This window comes from Drosophila subobscura, chromosome O (assembly GCF_008121235.1).
Source record: "Drosophila subobscura isolate 14011-0131.10 chromosome O, UCBerk_Dsub_1.0, whole genome shotgun sequence".
In the NCBI taxonomy this organism is placed as follows: Eukaryota; Metazoa; Arthropoda; class Insecta; order Diptera; family Drosophilidae; genus Drosophila; species Drosophila subobscura.
In genome coordinates, this window is record NC_048533.1 from 25,064,586 (window position 1) to 25,089,483 (window position 24,898).

The following is a 24,898-nucleotide window of genomic DNA, read 5'->3' on the forward strand; positions in this document are numbered from 1 at the left end:
CCAAAAGTAGAACTCAGAAAACAGAGACTGACAGAGAGAGAGAGAGCGAAAGAACTGAAGAGAAACACAGGGGAAACCTCTCCTCCAAGAGGTACATATATGATGTAGATGCAAATACTTAAAGGAAGAGTTTCAGTGTAAGGGTTTAAGGATTCAATCGGGGTTCTCGTGGTGCGAGGGAATGCAAGCAGTTGGTATGGAATTTCATTTGTTTTTCATTGAATGATTCGTTCTGGGAGAGTATACGTATATATAGGTAAAGTATAGGTAGAGTATAGTATGGATAGTATATATATGACATCTACAAACTGTAGAAGTAGATCTTTATGGTATGTACATTCTTCAATGCTTTGTGTTGGCTTTAAAGTTTCGTTAAATATAATTTAATTTTGAATATTTCTCACTTCACAGCCAATTTGCATTGAAATGATCAAAACAACAAACCAAAAATAATACGGAAGTTCATAGAACATTATTTACAGTGTAGATAGTAGATACGGGGGTCTGCCGAGAGCAGCACTCCGCCGTGCACTCACCTGGTGACCCGGCTGACCGGGCTGCTGTCCCTGCTGCATGCCCTGCTGCATGCCCTGCTGCTGCTGTTGCTGCTGCTGCATGTGGTTGGGATCGTACTGTCCATGCTGATCTTGTTGCCCCATCATATGTGGCTGCTGCTGTTGCCCGGGCATGCCGCCCATTTGCTGCTGCATGCCGTGTGGCCCCTGCGGCAGCTGCGGACCCATGCCCATCTGATTTGGTCCCCGTCGAGCAACGGCATTGCGCACAGTGTCTGGAAGAGATTGGATTCATTTATAGATGTACTGAGACAGACACTCCTTTTTGGCCTTCACTCACTTGGTATCAAAATGGGCGCACTGTCCGCCGACTGTGAGTCCCGTGACTTGGTGCGGATGGTCACGGCACGCGGATTGAAGACGCCCAGCTTGCCAATGTCGATGAGGGCATGGTCGCCGGTGGGTGAATTGATGTCGGTGACCTTCTTACCATCGGCGTACACAGCATAGCCGGTAACAGGCCCAGTTGCGGTGGGCCTGGCGACCGGCTGCCATGTCACCAGAATGGTGCCATCCTGTGGCCCAGCCTCGAGCTGAATCTCCTGCGGCGGATCGGGCAGTCCCTTGGTGAGGGTGCGGAAATCAGCATAGGCACCGGGTGCCTCCTCCTGTCCGGGCCTGCCCGGCGTCTGCTGTGGCGTCTGCTGCCCAACCGCGCGCAGATGCTTGGCCCGCACGGTCACCCGATATTGGGTGCTCGGCGCCAGACCAGTGATGGTGTGCCTATACATGCCCGGCTTGACGGTGCGCACCTCCACATTGTTCACACACACCACGTGCTGGTGGTTCGAGTTTGCCGGCTGCCACGAGATGACCGCCGAGGAACACGTTATGTGCGAGGCGCGCACCGCCGAGGGGCCCAAATGTGATGTGTCCCGACCAATGATCATGGTGCAGGCGGCGTCCCGGGACGTCTGCCGATTCTGGGTCACGCTCCGCACGCTAATGCGATGCGGCTGTAATTGGAAATAGCAGAATTAGAAGGATAAATGCTGAAGGATCCATCAGCTTACCCGTGTGGAGTCAACGCCCTCGATTAATGCCCGTGTGCGTTCATTGGCCTTCACAGAGACCTTCAGCACACGATCCACATAGACATGATAGCTCTCGATGAGATTGTAGCCCACTGGCTCCGGGGGTGACCAGCCAATGAGCACGCTCTTATTCAGCTGCCGTTCCAGCGTCAAGTGTTTGGGTGCTGGAACTGTGTGACACAAAGGGGAAGAGCATTAGAGGGATGCAGGATAAAGTTAAGTTGATTGCTAGCTGGGACTGGTGCTGGGTCTCTACTATTCTCTGGTGTGAAGTAGGAGTCAATGCTCACATTCAGGCCCATGCAAAAGCGATGCATTGGATGCATGGATCGCCACAAAAATCAAACAGATTAAAAGATTCTTCATGCGGGAAGCTAAGGGTCTTAGTTACCATTATCGCTAATGTCATCCTGATCGTGCTCCAGATCGGTGTGCGTCTCACTCAAACGTGCCAAATCCTCGTGGGTGTGTGTGAGCAATGGATTGTGCGGCGGCAAGGAGGGCAGCGACGTTGTGTCGCATTGCATCGAACCATCCTCAGCATCGCGCAAGGTCGATAAAACCGCCTGATGGAATTCCAGTAAGTCGTCGCCTGTTTAGCAATAAAATGTATGATTAAATATCCTGCATAAGAGAGAGTTTCTAGTGCTAAAACCTACCCACTAAACGCTGTACAAATGAGGCGGGCACTAGGCCGCGTCTTCCATCCAGTAGCTCCGCATCCAGATAGCCACCCTGCGGCTCACCGCTGGTCCACACCAGCAAATAGTCGCCGGTGCACAGTGACAGCTCGCCCTCAGCCTCTCTGCAAATCCAAATTGAATGAAGGAAAATGAATTAATGGGGATTATGCCATAAGGAACTAATGTCTTAGAGCTAATCAATTGGGTTTGCTGACAGATCTCGTAACCAAACCGAATCAGTTCGCAGCTGTTGCAAAGTCTTCCTCGATGTCTTTACTCCCATTTTAGATCAGTCCATCATGAGGTCCCAACTGATTCTGATTGTTGTGCTGGGCCTTTTCGCCGTATCGGTGGCGACCTTTTTGCCAAAGTGTATCAGAGACAAAATGCAAAAGTTCTCGCCAGGAGAAAGTGAAGACTCAACAGTTGAGACAGTTGAGGAGAGAAAAGAGCCTAAGAACGAGAGAACGAGAGCGGTGGAGAAAAAAAAATCGAAGGGGAACAAAAAACGGGCAGGTTCCGAGCGCTTTTCAATCGGCAAACTCGCTCAAAAAATGTCGAACCAAAAAACAATGGTGTGTTTCCTGAACTTTCTGTCCAGGATGGTCAAGAATGCAGTCTCATTCAAGCTGGACTTGGCCGTGTGCATCACATCACCGCAGGCAATAGGTGACATGCTATCCCTCTTCCAAAAGTGTTTGACCAGGGCCCAACTGATTGTGAACTCCTGTAAGGGCATCATCGTGAACGCAGTTGTTGGTGGCATGCAATGCCTCATAGCGCTTGCCACCAAGAGCCATGATCTGCTTATTGCATTGAAGAATTTCCACGATGCGTGGAACAGTGAGAAGAAAAGTACGGCCCAATGTATCAGGGTGTCGTTTGAGAAACTTTTCGGTGCTACAAACATTTTCGGTGTCTTTGATAGCTGCCTATTTCCGAGTAAGGACAAGGGTAAGGGTAAGGATAAAGGTGGCAAGAAAAAGCCAAAACTTTCCGAAGAGGACATGGAGGGAAAAGATAAGAAAAAGGGTAAGAAGGGAAAGAAGGGAAAGAAGGAAAAAGACACGGAAGAACAGGAGGAAGAGGAGGAAGATCAAGAAGAGGAAAAGGACGAAGAAGAGGAAAAGGACGAAGAAGAGGAAAACGAATGATTTAAAATAACCACAATTTCCTGCATGCAGTAAAGTAAATTTGTAAATTCGATTCGCTCTAAGAATGATCTTTAAAGTTGATGTAAAATAAATCGAATTACTTCTATGGCATTCCAAAACAAATCAATTCCGTTGGGCTTCAAATTTTTGACCTATGGATAGGCATTTCACCTTGAACTCGCACCTCGTGCTGGCTGTCGTGCTGTGCACCATCAGCACCGCCTCATCGGCTGAGTTGGTAAGTGCAGAGCAAACAGAAATTCCCAGCTATTTCCCCCATCATTTGCAGGAAAGCGATGAGGTACAAATAAGTTCTGCCAGCATGTCGAGCCTGGCGATTGCCAAAAAAATGATACATCCGAGACACATGAAGGGTTTCCTGCACTGGATGGCGAGGCTTGTGAAGAATTCAGCCACATTGACAGTTGCGTTGACAGGATGTGCCAAAGGATATGGCAGTAAAGCGTGGGGCATTGTGACCAGCTTTGCATCGGTTGTCACCATTGCCACGCCCATTGTGACAGCTTGTACGGGCATAATTGTCAATGCAATTCTTGGTGGATTTTACTGCATGAAATCATTGACAACTCAGGGTTTACCATTAATACGAGCACTGAAAAAGTTCCACGATGTGTTGTCCGGTGAGCCACGAAATGCCACAGCGTGCGCCAGAAAGCTGTTCAAGGATTTCTTTACATTTTCAAGTATCTACACAGTCATCGACAGCTGTTTATTTCCGAACAAATTAATTGAAGTTGGTGAAGTTAAGGAATAAAATAGACATTCTAGAATTAAATCGAATCAAACTGAGCAAAATCAATTCGTTTATGGCTCGTTTACGCTTTGATTTACTTATGGCACTTGGAATGTCAGTTCCTCATGAGGTTCCATCTCGTTCTTGTCTTTGTGCTTTGCTTTTACATCACTAAATCGGTAAGAGTCAGAGATCTTTAATTGAGTTCTAATCTCTAATTTACGCTCCCTTGCAGCTGGACGCTGGTAAGGTCCTCGCAACAGTTGTCCTTGCCAAAAAACTGCCGAAAGCAAACAGCTTGAAGTGTTTCTTGACATGGCTGTCCGCGCTGGTCAAGAACTCTGCCAAGATCACTTTGGGACTGGGAGAATGTGCCAAAAGCCATGGCGAAAAATCGGTGCGTGTCCTGGATGCCTACAAGAATCTTCTCTTAGTGGCCGCACCAATCCTTTTGCGCTGTAAGAAGTTGATCGGAGGCTTGTTTGAGAGCATTTGCTCTAAATTCCTTCTCTCTGATTCGAGCATTGAACAAATTGAACAATGCAAGGAACAGCAAACCGCAGAGTAAAACGAAGTGCGCGAGGGATGCGTTAAAGGAATACTTTGGAAGCTCCAAGCTCAACGAAATCTTCGATGGCTGCCTATAAATGGATGACAGGAAAACAGCCAACAACTTGAAATGCAATCTTGCAGTGAAAATCGAAGATAAACTGAATAAATCGAATTAAAGTGGCAAATCGCTTTGCATTCGTTCCAAAACAAATCCATTTGGGTATGTCTCTCGCTTAGAAAGGCTTTCATTGATGACTTTAATGACTGTTCTGTTCACCATGAAGACCCACCTAGTGCTGGCCGTTGGGCTCTGCTGCTTTTCGCTATCATCGGTAAGAAATCTTTAACTAGAAAGATCTTAGCCTAATGCTCGACCCTTGCAGTTGGCAGAGGGACAAGAAGTGAGCTCCTTGAGTATGACACCTTTTGCCATTGCCATAAGATTGCTGGACCCCAGGCATCTACTATGCTTCCATTTGTGGCTGGCCAAACTCGTCACAAAGGCACCCGTACTGACAATTGAGTTGTTTGCGTGCACCAAAGGATCTGCGGCAATGACATTCCGACTCCCGGAATCCCTGAAACAAATGGTCACCATGGCCGCTCCCATTGTTTCGGCCTGTGCGAGCATTGTCTCAAATGCAGCCATTGGTGGCCTCAATTGTGTCAGAGAAGTTGCAGCACGTGGCCTAGATCTGGTGGCAGTGATGAAGCGCTTCCACCAAGCTCTTATCGGAATACCCCTACAGGCGGCACAATGCGTAAAGGAATCGTTTCAGAAGTTTTTCGGCGTTTCGAATCTTTTCGAAGTCATCGATGGCTGCTTGTTTCCCAAAAAATAATCCACTTGATGCAATAAATGGATGCCTTAGCCATTGAAAGCATAAATAAGATATAGCTAGATATATTTGCAGAACTTACTCGGGTGGATCGTACGGAAAGCGGGCTATGAACACGCAGCAGCGGCCCTTTCCAGGTATGTCCAGCATATCCACTTGCGGTTCGCTGGCTCCATTCAAGCCATGATTGCGTGCTGTTTAAATATAATTATTATTATCATTAGACACTCTCCTCTCCCTTGGGGTTTGAAGTACTTACTGTCCAGATCCAGGGCACCCAGCGCCAGGCCGCCGCGATTGTGCATCATGCAGAGGCTCAGGCCATCTGCGAATTCGTCCAGACCCCAATTGCTGGGCGGTATTGGGGAGCAGGGTGAGCTGCGGTTGCCGTATCGGGTCAATGGTATCTCGATCTCGTCCAGCATCTTCATCTTGGAGGCCTGACGCAGGGCGGCCGATGTGAACGGATACGAGGCGCTCGAGGCCACATCCATAAACGGTGGACCGTACGAGCTGCCCAATCCACCGGCGGCACCCGCACTCAGGCCATACAGCGATGTGGCGCCCGTGATGCCACTGCCGCTTGGCCCAGCGCCCAGGCCGAGTCCGGCTGCGCCCAGCAGGGCGCTGGTATCGAGCATGCTGAGGTTGCCCATGGTGGGATGCGTCAGCGAGGAGCCGGCGGCACCGGCGCCACCGCCGCCCAGCCCCAATCCGGAGTAGCTGCTCGAGCCACCGGTCGGCAGGTTATGCGAGTTGAGTGACAGGAGGGGCATGGTTGTGCTCTGTAAATTGTACAGTTGTATTGTTCCGCGCTACTCAGATTCAGATTCAGTTTCAGATTCAATTTCAGTTTCAGTTTCAAATGTCAGTGTTTGGATTGCAATTTTGGATTTTGAGTTATTCGGTGGGTGGGTTGGTGGTTTGGTTGTGTTTTTGTTCGAATTTACAAGGCATTATTTTGGTTTTGTTTTTTGTGTGTTTGTTTTGTTGGATTATTGTACAGGTTTTAGGCATTATTTTATAAGGATATACAGACACGGCACGTGTTTGGTTTGGATTTTGTTGTATGTACACGCACACACACATAGACAGAGAGAGAGATTTACATAGATACAGATGCAGACATACATATATGTAGATTATTGATTGCAGAACAAATTGATTGACGTTTTGCGATCGAGCCGCAGATGGCAGAGCCAAAGCACATTTTGGGGGAGTGGAGCAAAACACGTGGAGTGGAAGTACACGTCGTGGAGCGAGTGTGTGAGCAGGAGAGCAGAGGGAAGACAAGAAACAAGAGAGAGAGAGAGAGAGAGAAAGAGAGAGCACATAAAACGGGATAAAGAGAGATCACAGAGAGATACACGTTTAATCGGCTGGAGAGAGATAAACGCAATTTTCTAGAAGAACATCATAAAAACGATGGGTAATGGGTATGGGAATGGGTGTAATACTTTGATCTGATCTGATGTGGGGTCATGAGTGGTTGGTTTAACGAGTAGTACGAGAGAGTAGTTTGTCTGCTATGAACTGAAGCCGTTTCCAAGCATTATCTATTATGGTATGCACGGGTAAGCATCGCATCCAATGATCGTCATCATCATCAACATCATCATCATCAAACAAACGTTAATCAACAACGAACGGGAGAAGCTTTCAAATTCAATTCTTATTTATATTATGGTTCATAGTTAGGTTTTAGTATGTGTGTATGTTTATATGTTTATACAGATATACATATGTGTGTTTGGATGTACAAATGCATCGATTTACATGTGTAAAGTTCAATGAAGAAAAGTTGTGAAATGATTGCACGAGTCTGTATAGCGTAGTGTCAGGAAAGTGAACAAATCACATCTTCCTAGCCTTAAGACACTTTCCTGACAAACTTGAATATGCCTTTAAACAGTTTCTAATAGCGTGTGAATGAGGGTGTTGGGTGTGTTGCATTTTCTAGCATGCCAGCAAAAGCTTAAATGGTTCAAAGGTCAACATGTGCTAATGACTAAATGAAGTGAATGATCAATCTAAAAATGGAAGAAATGGCAGATTTCCTAGGATTTATGTTGTGACTGTACTTCCAAGTGATGTGTGTGTGTGTGTGTGCGTGGGTGTGGGTGGTGTGTGTGTGTGTGTGTGAATGTATATTTTCATCACTAATGCAACTACAACAAAACTCAATTCATGAGATTTTTACACTGAGACAACACAGACGAGGCGTCACTTAGTGTCGATCGAAAGCTGCAGCCGATGAACGAGGATCAACGGATCCAAAACACGAACGAACCAACAAATGAAAGCAGTTAAGGACTTAACTTATGATCGCTATGGGTACAAAGAATTAAATACATGTATTAACTATCATTTATGTACGATTCGGTGATGTTCTAGTTAGTATTGCAAGCCAAAATATGAACCAAATGCCGTGGCGATGCCCTAAAAAAAGCTTCAAAGCATTGATCAATCGGTTCGGGATATACGAATTTACAGTTATATACGGTAGCATATTGGAAATTGCAGCTGTTGTACTTTTGGTAGTTGTTGTTGTTGTAGTTGGATGCATTGCGATTGAAAATAGTTGGTTTACCTGACTTAATGCCGTTGGCATAGCCCTCAACGTGTGAATATTTACCGGCAATGGTGGGATGCCAGTGAGTCCACTAGTACCGCTCAGCAGCTTCTCCACGGAACTCTGTCCGACACCACCGTAGGCGGCCGCATTCAGTGATTGTATGGCATGGCTGCTCAGACTCGAGGATATGCCGCTGATTGAGTTGGGCACCAGGGCCGATATGGATTGCAGGCCACTGCTCCCAGCACCGGCACCGACGGCGGCGGCCATGCTCTGCGAGCCAACGCTGGCGCCGCTCAAACTGGTGCTGGCACCGTTAGGCAGCGTGGAGGCCAGCGAGTGGGGCAGACTCGAGTAGCCGGAGGATAAAGCCGAGACGCAGCCGCTCGAGGTGCCGCCTAATACGGCTCTTTTATAACGATTCAGTTCTTCTTCGAGTTCTGCAAAGCGAAATGTTTGGATTTAGTCCGGTTGCGCATTTAAAGACTATCCAAGGGTTGGGGGCACTTACCACTCTTTGATATGGTTCTAAATTCGCTATTTACCGTGCTCAACATGGAACTGGGCGGCAATGCTGACATGCTGGCGCTGGCCGAAGTGCGAGGCTGTTCCAGCTCGGCCAGCACGCGGTTATCCTGTATAAAACAAAGAGAAAATCATATTAATTTATTTTAAAATGAAAGAAAGTGAATTACACGCGGCACAAATTGCAGAAGTCTAGAACTGCGCAATTGCGCATTTCACAGGTAGCGGCAGCAAAGCTGAGAGAGATTCCGTTAGGCGAGCGTTGCCAGATGAGAGAGCGGCTCTCAGAGAGCGCAAAGCTAGAGATGACACTATTGGCAGTTAACAGGTAACGCGACACGAATGTGCGTGAGGTGAAATAAATGAAAGTCAAACACAAATCTAAGTAGGTCTCTCCCCTTCCCCTTGCTTTCCTAACTAACTCAACCACCCATTTGGTTGGATCAAAGTAGACCTTTAGATTGTTTCCCTTGAATGTCGATGCTTGGCGGGAACAGTTAACAAAACTAGAAAATAAAACAAACAAGGAACTGAGTAAAAGAATTCCAAATTCAACGTTAGCAATAAATCAAACTAGGACGTTTGCACAAGTAGCAATGAATTACGCCGTGGAGTCTACGGCTATGAGTAACCTCACCCAGGAGGCCAGCAATCTGGCCGATGGCTTTGGCGAACTGATCGTACAGATCGATGGGCTGCTGCACGATGCGCTTAAAGTCGATTCGGAAATACTGGACTCGTGCAAGTATCGGGATGAGCAGCTCCTCAAGCATCTGGCAGAGCACAGCAAGGATGAGACGCAGGCACTGGCGCTGCGAGAGAATATGGAACTGAAGGCCACTGTGGAGGAGTACCATAACAGCATACAGACGATCGTGGCCAAGTACAAGGAGCACTGCCAGGGCGACATGTTGCTGGAGAGCTACAACATTCGTGAGAAGTACATGGCGGGCCTGGAGCAGATTGTCAACGGGCAGGGATCGCGCATCGATCTCATGTCTGATATGATGAAAGCCCTGGCCCATATGAGCGACCTGGAGGGTGAGGAGAATCAGGAGCTGATTCGCCGCCTCTGTGGGGAGAACGAGATGATGCGCCGCCAGCTTCAGATCAGCCATGCCGGCTCAGTGTTCAGTCGAGGACCCAACGCGACCAATGAGAGCGCCACGCAATTCGATCGCAACGACTGGAATCCGGATGATTCCAGCATGGACAGCTTTCTGTCGTGTCTCTCCCATGGCGGCGATGAAAGCGATTCCTCCTCAAGCAACTCCTCGGTGATCAGTCAGGCGGAGGTGAATCGCTTCATACAGCAAGTGCTGGGCGAGGACATCACCGAAGAGTCGGACTCCAGCAGCGAGCTGGAATAAGCACCCACACCAACCCACAGATGTTCACGAATTTTCATTGCCTTTTTGCGTTGAATAAAATGAGGATCTGAGATTGAGGGTTTCCTTTCAGTAGGGACCCAAACCCAAGTTCCATTTGCTCTTTCTGGCTGCCCATTTACCTGCTCAATCTTTGCCATTATGATATCAATCTCCGAGCCTTGGTCCTGGTGACTGATTGTCGGTGCCCATGTGACGGTTGAACTGCTGGCCGATGTTGGAATGGCCGACCCGGACCCCGTAGCACCGCTGCCCATGTGCGAGGACTGGCCCATGTGCGAGGACTGGCCCATGTGCGAGGATTGGCCCGAACGCGCTGCCTTGGCCTTCAAGGCTGTCGTCAGCTCGATCTGCAGCTCCTCGCAGCGCACATTTTCCAGCGAAACCTAAAGGAATTAGTTAATCAGTTTAATATGTGGTCGATCCATAAGTAAGCCTGTTACTTGCCTTCTTTTCCAGTTCTCGGGCTCTCGACTGTAGGTTCTCCACCGCCTCGGCATCGGGACGAGCGCTTCCGCTTAGATTGCGAATTTGTGCCAATGTTTCCTGCAGAATGGGAAGTTTATGAGTAAAAGGATCGTGTTTTGGGTGTGGAAAATGTGCCCCACCTGATGCGCCCGTTCGATCTCTGTGCGTCGCATTTCCGAGTCCCGCAGTTGTAGGCTGAGTGAGTCCAGCATTCCATTGGGAGCGGTGCCAGCGGCCACGGCAGCGGCCGCCGACTGATGGTGGTGCATCGACTCGTACGGCATGCTGTGGCTGCCCCTATGACGACTGCAATGCAAAAGAAAAACAAATGGCAAGGATTAGATTCTCTCTCTTTCTTTCTCTCTATCAATTATCCATAAATAATAGCCAGTCGGCGGGGGGGCACTTGGCTCCTTTTAGCTATTATAAATAGTATTTTGTTGCATGGAATATTCTACTTATTTATGTGCACGCCGTGGTCGTGTGGTGGAAATAGGTCAGCTGCTGCTGCTGCTGCTGCTGCTTGGCGGCTGTCAATAGGCGCCGCCACGCCATGCCACGCACGTGTGTGTGGGTCGTGTGCTGAGCGTGCGAACTTTGACCTTAAGGTTAATTGCCTAGCTGACCGGATTTATTGCGTTTTATAGCCACGCACAAGCTCGAAGGCGTTGTCCCAGTCAGCACTCCATAGACTTGTTGAGATTTTCTCATTTGGATAGCCATTCGCTCCGCCCCGACCCGTCGCTGGCAGCTGTGGAATCTCTCAGTGCTGCTGGACACTGGGATTTAGCTGAGGGCAAAGAGCATCGTACCATTACAGAAATTTCAATTAGAATGCTTCATCAAATGTTGAGCATAAAGGCTTCATTGATGAACGTTTTCCATGCAGATTTCAGAGGGTTTCCCGTTCTCCTGCTCCCTGCTTATCAAAGACCCCCATTACAAACACATTCAGACAGTGCCAGGATGAGTCAAACAACACATTGAGCGTCAATTCCATTACTCATAGAGCGAACACTGGGCATACACTTGGAAAAAGAACTCAGGGGAATTCCATTCCGATATCCACAGGTCGAATGGCATATTCTTCCTTTTTTTTCAGTGCATTGTCGAGGAAAGACCTGGGCGCCAGTTGGTCTAGACGGCGGCAAGACCAAAAGCATAGGAAGGATGTGAAAGTGTAGTTGAGAAATGTTTGTTTAATGGAACAAAAATGAAAGGTTCGCGGAATAAAGAAGAGTGCAATTTTGTGTGGAGGAGTCTTTAAGTGAAGGATATTGCAGGCGGGATGCGAGAGGATTAAAGTATTAATTTGATTGGGCAGATGAAAGCCCTGCACTGCGTGGCCTTTTAGTCAAAGTTTTCCGTAATGGAAACCTTAATGCAATCATTTAGGATACGGCCGCTGCATGCAGTGTGGGAGTAGGAGTGTGGAGCTGCACGGATAAGGAGTTATTAATACATCAGGGCGGAGCTCAGATGCATCCACTCCTGTGTTCGCACACATACAGCTACAACTACACCCACACAGAGATACGCAGATACAGAGATACACTTTGGTTGGTTGGGGGCTGCCAGGCTGGCTGTCAATGGCGGTGTTTATGGGTAGCGATGGCTGGGACGGTGTGACATTTAAAAGCTATGACAACGTTTATCCTCTGCTGGCTGCTGGCTGCTGGCTGCTGATGCCTGATGCCTCCATCTCCTCTGTGGCTGTGGGTGCTGCTGCCCCGCCCTGTTGCTGCACGGTGGGCGTGCATGACACCATCCAGCCGATGCCGATGTTAAACGGAAGCCTTTTGCCATTTTGCAATACTTACGCCCCTTCCGGTGCGAACATCGAAAGGGGATCCAAAAACAAAACGAGAAGCAGAACCAGAACCACCTGTCCTGTGCTGATACGACATTGGCCCTGTTTGCTGGTGGCACCCAGCACTCGTGTAATACTCGTAATTTTACTTGCTGCCACTATTGGTAATCACAATCACTGTCATCAACTCATTAACTGGCAAATCAGCCAGCAATCACTGTCACTCACTAATTGCCTGCTGCTGCCACTGCTGCTGCGGCTGCCTCCTCCGCAATCTCTGCTGACATTTCCATCTGCATATTACACATGCACCAAATAAAAATACCCACTTCACTTCGACCTCAGCGCAGCCCGACTCGGAAGGAAATGCCCAGCCAGGTTCCACATTCGCACGGCCGGCCACTAGTTGCTGTTATGCAGGGGGATGGCATTCTTTTTGTTGCTGTTACTGGCTCTGTTACTGCGACCGCTGCTGTTAAGCGCGCGCTGCTCGCATGGGCGACAGGGACAACAGTCTGCAGTTGTGTGAGAGAGTCCGTTATATGGCTCAAAGGAGAGAGAGTGCGTGAGTAAATGTCCCTTCGGAGAGCATGTACCTGCGCATGTGCACGGGACTGTTAACGCTTAACAGCGTCTCATTTACAGCATGTAAAGTCTTGCATATGAACAGAAAAATGTAACAGAACAGAATGTAAAGTGCTGCCTGGCTGTACGACTATGTTAACAGTTTGGGCTATGGGAATTGTATGCTAGAATACCCTTGTAGAGGGTATTGCCACTTTCAACAGAAGCTTAAATTTACCTTTTACATATTTATGTACATTTCTTTTTATCGCTTACAGGATAGATCATTATTCAAGGCTATTTCGAGTGTATCCGCAAGCAGTCTTTTGCTTCTGCCTTAATTATGTTGAAGACATTTCACAATGGCTGTTGATGTGTGGGCGTAAAGACCTTTTGTGAAACATGTGGGTGTATGCGTTTTTTTCTTGCTTGCTCTTTACTTTTATTGGTCTTTACTTTGTCCAGCAGCATCAGCCTCGGGCTCAGATTGCTATCGAGCCGCTGTCATTTCCTTGTTTGCCTTTAAACCCAAGAAAAACAGGAAGAGCAGCCAGGCCCCAGCTCCAGCACCAGCTCCAACCCCCCATACCCAGTATCTGCTTTGTGCCGTGCCTGTCGGTGACTATTTTAAGCTCCTCACACTTAGCTGGGTGAGGAGGGTATGGTAGGGCGATGGTAGGGCCTTTGCTATAGCAGTGAAGCAGCAGTGCTTGGCACCATTTATCTCCCCAGAGTACAAGCACACACACCAACACCCACACGCACACTGACAAAGCTACACTTGAAGAAATAGATGTAATTTAATGATAATGAATGATAACAATCAATGCTAACATGTCCAATATTGCAGCTTTCTCAGAAATTTCTCAACAAATCAATTACCAAATTTTAAAAGATAAATTTCGTTATCATTATTAATTATGAAGCATGTTCTTTAAGTGTAGCTGCAGCCTACGCAATAACCGAGTTGTTTGCCAGACTCCTTCATCGTGGAATTGAAGCCTCCTGCCTAACAAACAATTAAACATTTAGCCAACAGCTGAGGACACCGCAGGCCACGAGACAGACAGATGGATAGAGAGTCGGAGACCGAGCCGGAGACAGCGCCAGAGCCAGAGCACCGTTTCCGCATAGTAGAGCCATCAATGTCGGCCACCAGCTTGAAATTTTAATGAGTTCTTAAAGTGCAGATTAGCCTCACCGTGGCGCAAGCCGAACGCCAACCCCAACCCCAACCCCTCCCGAAAACGAAACCGAAACCGAAACTAGGTTGCGGCATGGCCCGGCGCAGCCTTACACTCTATTAACCCACATTTTGGCCTCCGCTCTGTGGCCAGCGGTGCAGAATAAATGAAATGGAAAATTCTCATTCATTCCGTGCACTCGGAGGATACCTCAAATATCTTCATTTCCGCACAGGGCGCCGCGAATGCGCATTTCTATTTGCATTTGTCAGCGCAGCAAGAAACGGTGTAAATACTCGTAATTAAAACAATATTTGATAAGTTTTTTATGGAAAGGAAAGGGGAGAGGACAGCGAGTGAGCGAGCGGAACAGGTCCCACCAACTTTGGTTGGCCACAAACTACTGCAAACTAATTTAAAAAGTTTCCTTTGGTGTCACTGCACGGTGCTGATAGTGCACACGGGTACATCTGTGCATCTGCTGGGGCAGATTTACGTAACAGCCAGAAAAATAGAGAACTTCGGGAACCACCAACTGGATATCGAAGAGCGTTAGAGATTAACGTGGTTCAAAGATAAGATTCTCGATTGCAAGTGTTGCAAGACTGTGTAACAAAGACTTGTAATAATTCACTAAGCTCCTGTAGCCATGCCTGAGTAGCGGGTATCCCCATAGTCGACTAGCCTCTAGCTCGTTTCAGTTTCTTTGTTTTTCGGTTTTTTCTGGCGCCCCAAACTTTCATTTGCTGGCAAGTGGCACTTCCTCCACTTTCGGTTATGTGTTGACAGACAAGTTTCCCCAAGAAATGCAATTAACTTGCAGCTGCCATGGACTACCTTGCCTTCCCCTTTTTTCCACGAATTTCACTGCCACCATTTGGCAGATAATTTGTACTCATTGAACATTTCCCGAAATTACGTTGGTGGGTTGTTGTTTTTTTCAAACTATTTGCAGTGTGCTTGAAGCGTGCTAAATTAATTAAATTCTTAGCGCCTTGGAAAGCACATTACCGGTGAGGTTAAGTACCTCTAATGCCAGCAATTACAAAACTATTACCAGAACAATTTCATGCATAAATACGTGAAGAGAACGAACCTTCAAAGTCCTCAAAGAGAAACTTTTAAAAATAAGACAAACAAGAAAGAAGAACGGAAACTTTTTAAAGTCAAGCAATTACATTTGAGATGTGGGAAAAGTTCATTATCCTTCCGAGGGTTTGACCTCAATCACAGAGCCAAGGAGAAGCACTGCCTAGGCCCAGAGAGCAGCGGAAGCGGAACAAGAACACGAACGCAAAAAACTATCCTGCCTATTTATAACAAACTATGTACACACACACACACACAAGACTCATACACCCATACATAGGATGTACATATGTATGTATTCATGTAAGAGCCATTCATGGTGACAAAACCATAGCGCAGTTATGGGGCGAAAAATCGTGGGGCCGGAGCCGGCACATGAATTATTGAATGATGGCCATATGTCAATTTTGGCCAAAGACAACGATTAATTCTTGTGGCCGAATATGGCTTTCGAAATTAAATTGAGTGTCTTTTAAAAGGCAGAATAACAGAGCCAGTCGTGCAAGTGATTCGGTTTTGCAGATCTGTAGCATAAACTCGAAAAAATATGCAGATAATTCCCATGGATAAAGCCGAGGCCTCCAATCATCTAACAAATCCCCTCAAGCTCTCTGAATGAAACTTCCATCGATTGATTTGGTTATTCCTGTCTTTTAACGCGTGACTTCTGATCGTTGCAGAGCAAAGCGACTCCATAAATATGTACAAACAAAATGCGTGTGAAACAACAAAAGACGTGGGCAAAATTAAACGTCAACGGAATTCAATCAGAAATAAATGTCATTGAACAGTGCGAGAGAGTGAGCGGGATAGAGAGAGTGAAAGAATCGGGTGCTAGTGAGCAGAGCTGTTGTTGGAGCGCTGTTACTGTTATAGTACAATGTTTACACCTACACACACGCTAGCGTGAAACGGTAACCACCGCTGCTGCTGCTTCTGCTGCTGCTGCTCTTCGTGCTACGCTACCGCTGCAGCTCCTCTACATCGTGCTCCTGTGACACTGCAGGCAGTGCTTCTACTGCTTCCCTGCCCTGCTTTACCCTCTTCCTTATGCTCCAGTTTCAGTTTCAGGGGCCATTTCCATATCTACTATTTTACCTACTTACCTCTCTCTCTCTCGCTCTCGCTCTAAACTGCTCTAAAGCAGTGCGTTGCGAGGGGGGCGAGTGTAGTGTAATGGGTGTGATTGTGTTTGTATTCGCGCCCAAATGCAGTTGATTTGATTTGTTAACCAATTAGAGCACCTTCGCTTATGCACTCAACAGTAATTAAGCATTTTTGTATGCGAGTTTTCGTTTTCATTCAACGTTTCGATTACTCTCATTTGCATATCTGCACACCCGTACGTGTACATACACATGTACACACATGTGTACCGCGTGTATGTATGTTTGATGGGTTGCCTTTTCCCCTCATCGATATGCTCTTACACTTTTACTTTTCACTGCTACGACCCCCTTTAACGGGCGGGTGGACGTTACTGAAACGCGAATTTTGTATTGCACTTTTGTCACTTTTCATTTTCATTTCGGGGAAAACTCTTTTGTCACCCGCGAACTTTTCTTTTTTGCGTTTTTATGGGGCAAACGAAAATTTTTCACGCAGCAGCATGCGGCTGCTGCCCCTAAGCGCTGTTGGGCAAAAACATTTGGTGTAGAGCAAAATTTTCCGTGAGCAGCGTGCTCATGCTGCCTTTTTTTTTCCTTCCCGTACCCACCGTTTGGGGAGTCCAGCAGTCCCCAGTCCGGTGACTCGTATGGGGAAAAATGTTACACTTTTTGTATCGGATTTATCACTGGACTGGACTGGAGAGTTGGTCGGGGGCGGGGGCGGGTAGCAAACGAAACGGGACTTTGTACGGGATGCGAACCTTTTTTGCTGCTTTTGGTGCTTCTTCTTGCTCGCTGCTGGTGCTTTTTCAGGTCGCCTATGCCAAGTTTCCTCTTCCACGTTTCCTCTGGCGAATTCACATAAATGCATAGAGTTTACACTAGGCTACGAGTTGTACATAATATCGAAACTAAGCTACATATTCTATATGTATGAATATTAGGCGCGTGGTTTAGTTAACAACTGCTTTGTCACAAAAAATTTCAATTTAATTCCATTTAGAAGCACAATTTTTTTCGGATAGCAGTTGGGCTCTGTTCTGTTGGTGCGAAAACCGAAAAGTGGGTCATCTCGGTCGCGCTGCTCGGCTGGTTTGTACTCTGATTTCTGCCCGACTCGACTGCCTGCCCGGAGTGGCCCAGAATCGATTTTTCTGTCAAATGACACTGAAAAATGGGCAATTTTCTCCGCATTTGGCGTTGGCGCGCGCTCTCTCTCCATTGGGGTTGAAACTGTTAACGCTCTGCCACTGTTAAGGCTAACAATCAAAGCAAACACAAAAGTTTGACACTGTTGTTAGCAGGTAGTGATGTTGGGATGAGAGATGTGATGAAAAAAATGATCATGATGATGATGATGGGAAGCGTTGTTTGAGGTACAAATAATGTTGTAAGTTGAAGCTATATAAAAACCTTCTTGAATCTGTATAATGAATATTTAATCTGTGGTTAATATTAAACAAAAGTTTCCTTTTTGAATATAAATACATTTATTTGTCGTTTTTTGTTTTGCTATTTCTACATTATGAGTTTTTTGTTTTATTTCCATCTCCTTCTCCTTTTGTTTTTGCATTCTCTTTTTCATATAACATTTTTTTTAAATAAAATAATTTTCGTTCATTATCCTGTGTGATAGTTGGCCCTAACTGTGGCCACCTACTGTCTTTCGCTACCGCATTTTCAAATCAAACATATCATTAAGTAAATGATTATTATTATTATTATTTATGTATAGTTGTTCAATTTCAAACTCTAACAATTAAAAACAGTTAAAAATTCAAGGGTTATTCATACGTTTTTCCTGTGTCTTCTCATTTTGCACTAATTTTAAATTTATTCGTAGGCGCTGCTCTCCTAAACACAAAAACAAACGAACGTCTATAGTTTTTCTGTGGTTGTTGTTGTTGTTTGTAAACACAAAAAGAATGAATTATTTACAATAAATTGTAAACGAGAAAAATAAGCACACGCGCACACAGTCGCCGTCGTCGTCATCTCCATTAAATAGTTGCTCTTCCTCAATCATAAATTACAATCAGTTTTTTTGTTAGCATAAGGTTTAGTCTCCGATTAGTGGTTACATATACACATACACATATATATGATGTACATTAGGCTTAACTAGATAGTTGCAACAACGAAATCGTTTAAACATTTAACTCGGGCTGGTTTTCGGGGTCGGTCAAAGGAGTGTTTTTGTTTTGTTTTGTTTGTATATTTGTGTGCTGGCTGGCATTTCCTATGCGCTTCTCTCTCTCGCGTTTTTATTTGATTTGTTTGTGTGTTAAATGGTTATTTAAACATAAATTTAAAATGCCACTACGGTTTGTTGTAATTTAAAAAAAAACATTTAGTTCTCTACTCGCATTTGCTTTTAACTGTCAGCATTATTTGATTCGTTTGCCGTATTAGAAAAAGTGCACTTATGAATACTGCATTCGGTCTGGAAAAAAAGGAAAACATTGAAAGTTGATTAGTTGTGGCATTGGTAGATATATCCTTCATGCTTTTAACTATTCCGAATCGATTATCCAGCCCTAGGTCAGCAGTAATGATAGCCCCACCTCGCCAATTTGTGGGTAAACGAGGCAATTAGGGTTCGATTTACAATTTAAAGCAAACGGAACGCAGGTGCGGAGACTCCGCCTATACTCCATTCCAGCAGCTGATAAACATAAACACCCGGAACGCCAATGGCATGACATCATTCTTACGCTTCGCCCCGAAACGATAAGAAACCAGATATGAGGCGATTTAAGAAACCGGCTATCAAAACTGTGCCCACATAAATGATAAACACACTTAGGCTTAGGGCAACACTTACTGTCCTTCTTTGAAATACTCCTTCAGCGTTGTGCTGAACTTCTTGGAGTATTTGACAAACTCCTTCTTGCGCTGCTCGACAGCCTGCTTGCCCGTCACGCCCGGTATGAACGAGCCAATCTCGTTGACCACATCGAGCAATTTCTTTATGGCGCTGGCGATTTCCCTGCAAGGTAAAAATGATTCACAATCAAAACAGTGTGACGAGAGATAGATAAGGCGATAGATACTCACTTAATGGTCTCCAAAAAGGTCTTCCTGTCGTTAATCTCGTCGGGTATGCGACTGAGGATCACCTTGAGGGCCACTGACTTGCGGTTCAGCTCCTGGAAGGGCTCTTCGGTGCGTGTCAAGCGGTACTCATTAACTGCGATAAATTTAAACGTGAGAACAAAACACAAAAGGTGAATGCACACACACACACAGGAACATGCACACGGGCTATGGGTATGGGTATGTGTATGCAAGTGGCAATGCAATTGTTCGCTTTTGTGGAACTTACGGTCTGCTTCTGTGATGTTGCCCTGCAATCGCAAGACGGCCTCATTCAGGTTGACATTTAGATCAGCACGTCGCACGATCGTCGCAACGAGGTCGTAGCAGAAGCCCGGATTGTTCTGCTCCGATTTCAGTATGGCCGAGCGCAGAGATTGAGCGGCGCCAACATCGCGTCGCTCCAGCTGCAAAATATGCAAGTTAAATACACGTTTACGCAACCTCAGTAAATCTGGCAGTACGCCCCCCAGTTTCCGTTGACTGGACGGGCATTGTTTGGCTTGACTAAATACCTGTGAGAAAATAGGCCGCAGTATAACGGGCAGAACGAGAGACGAAGTTGGCTCACGCTCGCCCATGGTCATTTCTATGTACTTCGTCTATTGCCTACGTCTACGTCCGATCTGGCTGCAACCTATTGCGTTGCTTTGGATGCTACTGCCTATGTCGACTGGCGCATGCTGCACTTTCTGTCAATGGGTTGGGTTGTCTCGTCACACGCACACTGCACTCGCACGACTTGTACAAATTAAATTATAAAATTAACAAAAATTGTTCACAACAAAATGGGCACAGTGTTGCCAACCGTGTGACCGCTGATTTGTCGATAGAATATACCGTCGGACCTCCAAGAACATACCAAAAAATACCAGGTCATTTTCATATTCTACCGTAAATATACCGATGCAAGTCATATTCCTCAATTTTGGTGTTCTATATAATATTAAATGATTTTGCGGACTTTTAGCACTGAGTATATAATTTTTCCCGATTGTTGAATCAATTTCCTACAAGATTGGTTTATTTGCAAGACTACTTTGAAAAACTTAGCTTCTTAAAATTATATTAAATTGATGGATGGAATTGATTAAGTACACCATTATATCCCAATCTAACGCAAGTATACCATGAACTCAATTTCGAAGTCAAAAAGTGTCTAATATACCGTCAACGGCTGCCAACAATGCACTCGAGAGTCCGAAAATCGCACACAAACAGCTGATCGCTATCGGCTGGTGGCCCACCGCTAGAGTTTTTTCGTTACTTTCTCAACATAAATAAACAAAAGAATATATAATATATACACATGTCTATGTCAGGTCATGACATAAAACTGGAGGTATGCGTGGACTCGATTGCATCTGCATTTGCCGCCGAGTCTGGGGGAGCGTCGCGCATTGAGCTCTGTTCGGCGCTGGGCGAGGGCGGCCTCACACCGACCGTCGGCACGCTGAAGACCCTGAAGGACTCGTTTACGCTGCCAATATACTGCATGCTGCGGCCCCGACGTGGCACGGACTTCCTGTACAACGAGGAGGAGATGCAGGCCATTCTCACGGACATGGAGCTGTTGCGGGAGCACGGCGCCGACGGCTTTGTCTTTGGCGCGCTCAACCCAGACCGGACCATCGACGCCAACAAGTGCCGGCAGGTGATGCAGCAAGCGGGTGGCCTGCCCGTCACCTTTCACCGGGCCTTTGATCTCACCGACCAGAAGCGCATGCACGAGCATGTCGAGCTGCTGCGGGAGCTGGGCTTCAAGCGCATCCTGAGCAGCGGCTTTCGGCCATCGGCAGCCGAGGGGGCCGACTGTCTGGCCCAGTTGATTGCCAAACATCACAGGGACATCATCATAATGCCGGGTGCTGGCATTAAGGTGGCCAATCTGGAGGAGATCCTCACAGTCAGTCGGTGCCTGGAGTTTCACGCCTCCGCCATGGACACGGCCAGCGAGGACTACACAGCGCCCACCACGACACGCATGGAGTGTGATGTGACAATGGGCAAGCAGGACATCGATCCCTACTACGGCACCAATGCGAATGTAGTGCGCAAAATGGTAACCATAGCCAACGCCATGAGTTGTCGCTGAGGATAGCAGGGAGGAGGAAGGAGCTGCCTAGCATTAAGTTTACTTTTTTAGCCCCAGACTGACTGACAAATGTTGTGCATCGGTAACGTCAATATAAGAATTCCGGAATTGATAGAAACATTGTGGAATCTATCGTCGCAGGCTTTTACACAAAATTCAAAGCAAAAGAAAGATCAACAAAATTAAGGGAACATTTTACTCAAATTTTAGTACCACCAGCGGACCAGTGCACCCTTGAAGCCGAAGCCATGAGTGAACACAAGCGAAGGAAGACCACAGCTGACACGGGACACGGAAAGACTCCATTTGGACGCCAGGTGGACAGCATGCAGAGCATGCTGAAGAGAGTCGAAATGTACGGCAACAAGCTGAATGCTCAAATTCTCAACATCAAGCGGCTGTTGAGGACCAACCAGAATGTTGTGGCCCAGCTGAAGGCCAACGAGCAGACACTAAAGTCGCTGATGGGAGAGAAAAAGAAACTGAAACCTAAGCCAGTTCGGGCTAGGCAAAGATCTTCAAAGCAGCTCGTGGAAGTGCTGACAAAATTTAATTCCGTTGCCCAGGAATTGGAACGCTTGCGCCCGCCCAGTTCGAGCCCACGTCGTGAGGCTTGCAAGGTAGCCAGCATCAAAGAAATATGCTCGGTACAATGCAAGCCCACGACGGAGGGCTGCTTACCACGAATGGAAGTGGAAACGGTCGGATGTGCCACTGAGCTGCAAAGCGAAAGAGCAGCGCTGTTCAAGGCACTCAAAAGGGACTTGGCTGATCGACCGAGGGGTGGAGGTCGGGATCCTGCAGAGACGTTGACGACGGGTTTGCGAAATGTGCAGCTGCAACGCCATCACACGCTGATTGGAAGAGGTGAGCTTAGGTTTCTTTCATGACTTGTACGACTCTTAAGCCTCTGCCTCCTCAGTCGAAAAAATTTTGGAGAGCGTTGAGAATTTGGACATGAAAACGGAGATCGTTTCGGATGTAAAGATTCTGTGCAATCTGGTGAGGAATGCTCTAATTCAGCGGAAGAAGAGACTCCTCCAGAGCGACTGCCAGCAATCGCGACGCAGCGAAAAGTTGCGGCAGGAAAATAGAGTCACATTTTCGAAACTCTGTCAGACGGGCCACATAAATCCGTATATGTAGGAATATTTTAGAAATAAAATACAAAAAATAGATCGCATCGATTCGATTGTTTGCTGCATTTGTTATCGATAACAAACATCTGGCGTAGCATACATTTTGGCGCTGCAAGCGCTTGCGCAGGAAATAATTGATTCATTTTCATTCTTTGTGTTGGGCCCCCAGAATGGAACCCTCTGAAGCAGCACAAATATTGTGATACCTGTAGTTCCAGACAGCCTCGTCTTCGATTGTCAATGTCAACAGTCGCTTGGCAAATAACATATGGAGACATTCAGCATGGACTTGGACTTGGATTTGGATGCGGCTGGCGCAAGTGGAGGAGCAGTCAGTGTCAGCCAATATGAGTTGTCCTACGGCGACCATATGGACACGTACAACGTTGAGGTAAGCTGAAACCTGGCTGTTTGTGTACCCATTCGAGTGTTGTATTTGTTTTTCCAGACCTCTGCTGTTCATCGCAAGTTGCAGAGCAAAGTGGAGGCCTTGAGAATACTGCGGCAGGAGTTGGAGCAGTTTCGCGTGGAAAGGGATCAATATAAGCTCATGGCAGAGACCCTGCAGCTGCGCTACTCTGCCCTGAAGCGAAACAGCGAACTCGGGAGTGTGGCAGGCAATGGCTGCGGCCCACTCAGCCAGAACTCCAGTCTTGCTGCGCTGCTGCACGAGACTCGCGAGCAGAATCTCAAGCTAAACACCGAAGTGGAGGGGCTGAGGCAGCGTCTGAACGAGCTGCAGGGCGACATGGAGCTGCTGCGTGAGACGGAGGCCAGCAATAAGTCGCGGGTGCAGGCCATGGCCAGCGAGAATGCGGCACGCAACAAGGAGGAGCTGCAATGGCGTCGCGAGCGTGCGAATTTCATTTGCCATCTGGAGAATCTGAAGAAGCGAAATGCACAGCTGGCGTTTGATTTCAAGGCGATCATCGACGAGAAGGAGGAACTCATCACAGAGCGCGATGCGTACAAGTGCAAGGCGCATCGCCTGAACCACGAACTGTTTGTGGCATTGAGGGCCAAGAAGACGCATCCCAAGCTGCTGGACATCGATGGCGTACTGCTGGAGAACAAGTACCTGCACGAGCGTGTCAAGATCCAGGAGGGTGAACTGGAGCTAACCAAACAGAGCATTTCCAAGTACAAGGTAGGCAAGGAACTAGAGTAAGCCGCTCCTTGCCGATTTAATCTTTCTCTTTTCTTGCCCCTGCAGACCATGCTGGATGCAAAGCGCAAGAAAGGAATTGTCAAACTTGGCGGTGGCAACAGCAGCACAAACGATGAAACCATTTTGAGCCCCAGGCAAGTCAAGACAATTCTGGAGAGCGGCATTGACCTGCCGCAGAAAACGGAGACCATACATGACCTGAAATCGTTGTGCTTGGCGCTGCTCGATAACCTGAATGACAAGAACCTGGCGCTGACGCATCAGAAGAAGACCAATAAGTGAGCAGAGTCTCCAGCAATCTATACCCATTCAATCCCATTTGTTTTCCACAGAATACTCGCTGGCAAAATGACAGACTTGGAGCAACGCTGGCAGCAGCTGCTGGCCGGGGATGGTGCCGATGCCTCGCCGGATCAGGAGGATGATGAGGAGTATGGTTATGCGCCCTCGCAGCTGCTGCTCAATGGCTATTGCGCTGCTATGGTGGATGACATAGACATCAGCAGCATTCCGTCCACGGGTGCAGATAATGCTGGCGGCACTCTGACTCCCGAGGAGCCGCAGGAGGAGCACAACAAGCACAAACCGGGCAGAATCGAGGCGCTGCACTCTGACGATGGCATGTCATCACTGTCCACTGAGTCGGTGGACTCATCCGTCTACGAGGTGGATGTGCAGCGGGAGGACTTCCATAAATCATCGTCGGCCACCACAGATTCGGGCAATTGTGGCTTCGGCACCCGCAGCAATGGCACGCCGCGCATCTCCAGCGCTGTGGCACGGGAGCGAATGGAGGATCTAAAGGATCTGCCACCGCACTTGGCCACACTGGTGCAGAAGGCACTGCACGAGCTGGACATGCGGGACTACGAGGCAATGGTCACGATACAAGCGGAGCATGTGGCCACCATCCATTAATAGCAAAGAACTAGTCCTATACTTCTATTTATTTTGAAGCCGAAGAGAGGACTCTAATAGAACCATATCGTAAATGTTGACAAGATGCCGTTCTATTATGCAAATATATAACAATAAAACATTAAAACAATTTGAAAACAACTGTTTACACATGAGGTGTTTATCAACACTGCAGCAAG

General features: G+C 47.1%; 7 protein-coding genes across 22 annotated transcripts in view; 5 read left to right on the forward strand and 2 right to left on the reverse strand.

The window, feature by feature from the left end:
- Positions 1-17,432, reverse strand: part of LOC117898036 (RIMS-binding protein 2) — a 30,007-nt gene extending 12,575 nt beyond the window's left edge. For 3 of the 15 annotated variants that reach the window (XM_034807182.1, XM_034807177.1, XM_034807190.1), the window contains exons 1-13: positions 17,065-17,430; positions 10,688-10,853; positions 10,527-10,625; positions 10,202-10,465; positions 8,678-8,801; positions 8,182-8,606; positions 5,851-6,406; positions 5,674-5,785; positions 2,269-2,414; positions 2,001-2,201; positions 1,589-1,779; positions 856-1,531; positions 591-790 (exon numbers count right to left, since the gene is read on the reverse strand). In XM_034807182.1, the coding sequence (XP_034663073.1) occupies positions 591-790; positions 856-1,531; positions 1,589-1,779; positions 2,001-2,201; positions 2,269-2,414; positions 5,674-5,785; positions 5,851-6,406; positions 8,182-8,606; positions 8,678-8,801; positions 10,202-10,465; positions 10,527-10,625; positions 10,688-10,853; positions 17,065-17,174 (3,270 nt within the window). In that variant the 5' untranslated portion in view covers positions 17,175-17,430. Of the gene's footprint in view, positions 1-536; positions 791-855; positions 1,532-1,588; positions 1,780-2,000; positions 2,202-2,268; positions 2,415-5,673; positions 5,786-5,850; positions 6,407-8,181; positions 8,607-8,677; positions 8,802-10,201; positions 10,466-10,526; positions 10,626-10,687; positions 10,854-17,064 lie in introns of all 15 variants that reach the window. The other 12 variants (XM_034807181.1, XM_034807179.1, XM_034807191.1 and 9 more) reach the window with 12 other exon arrangements.
- Positions 4,963-5,640, forward strand: LOC117898046. Its single transcript, XM_034807205.1, has 2 exons — positions 4,963-5,084; positions 5,136-5,640. The coding sequence occupies exons 1-2, from the start codon at positions 5,004-5,006 to the stop codon at positions 5,592-5,594; spliced, it is 540 nt and encodes a 179-aa protein (XP_034663096.1). The 5' UTR covers positions 4,963-5,003; the 3' UTR covers positions 5,595-5,640.
- On the forward strand, positions 9,159-10,134 carry LOC117898044 (FGFR1 oncogene partner 2 homolog). The gene has a single exon (XM_034807203.1). It carries the CDS (start codon positions 9,288-9,290, stop codon positions 10,059-10,061), a length of 774 nt encoding a protein of 257 aa, XP_034663094.1. The 5' UTR covers positions 9,159-9,287; the 3' UTR covers positions 10,062-10,134.
- Positions 17,433-18,094: 662 nt separating the features above from the next.
- Positions 18,095-20,205, reverse strand: LOC117898045 (programmed cell death protein 10). The gene is made up of 5 exons (XM_034807204.1): positions 19,915-20,205; positions 19,629-19,806; positions 19,361-19,493; positions 19,128-19,292; positions 18,095-18,746 (listed from the first exon to the last, which is right to left on the reverse strand). The coding sequence occupies exons 1-5, from the start codon at positions 19,984-19,986 to the stop codon at positions 18,662-18,664; spliced, it is 633 nt and encodes a 210-aa protein (XP_034663095.1). The 5' UTR covers positions 19,987-20,205; the 3' UTR covers positions 18,095-18,661.
- A 441-nt stretch (positions 20,206-20,646) lies between these two features.
- On the forward strand, positions 20,647-21,612 carry LOC117898043 (copper homeostasis protein cutC homolog). The gene has a single exon (XM_034807202.1). It carries the CDS (start codon positions 20,709-20,711, stop codon positions 21,492-21,494), a length of 786 nt encoding a protein of 261 aa, XP_034663093.1. The 5' UTR covers positions 20,647-20,708; the 3' UTR covers positions 21,495-21,612.
- Positions 21,613-21,716: 104 nt separating this feature from the next.
- Positions 21,717-22,679, forward strand: LOC117898042. The gene is made up of 2 exons (XM_034807201.1): positions 21,717-22,361; positions 22,417-22,679. Exons 1-2 carry the CDS (start codon positions 21,743-21,745, stop codon positions 22,638-22,640), a joined length of 843 nt encoding a protein of 280 aa, XP_034663092.1. The 5' UTR covers positions 21,717-21,742; the 3' UTR covers positions 22,641-22,679.
- On the forward strand, positions 22,675-24,812 carry LOC117898041 (coiled-coil domain-containing protein 149). Of its 2 annotated transcripts, XM_034807200.1 has the most exons (5): positions 22,675-22,755; positions 22,841-23,024; positions 23,082-23,780; positions 23,847-24,079; positions 24,134-24,812. In XM_034807200.1, the coding sequence occupies exons 2-5, from the start codon at positions 22,902-22,904 to the stop codon at positions 24,717-24,719; spliced, it is 1,641 nt and encodes a 546-aa protein (XP_034663091.1). In that variant the 5' UTR covers positions 22,675-22,755; positions 22,841-22,901; the 3' UTR covers positions 24,720-24,812. The 2 variants fall into 2 exon arrangements, with proteins under 2 accessions (XP_034663091.1, XP_034663089.1); XM_034807198.1 differs by having other exon boundaries at positions 22,687-23,024.
- The last annotated feature ends 86 nt before the right edge of the window (positions 24,813-24,898 follow it).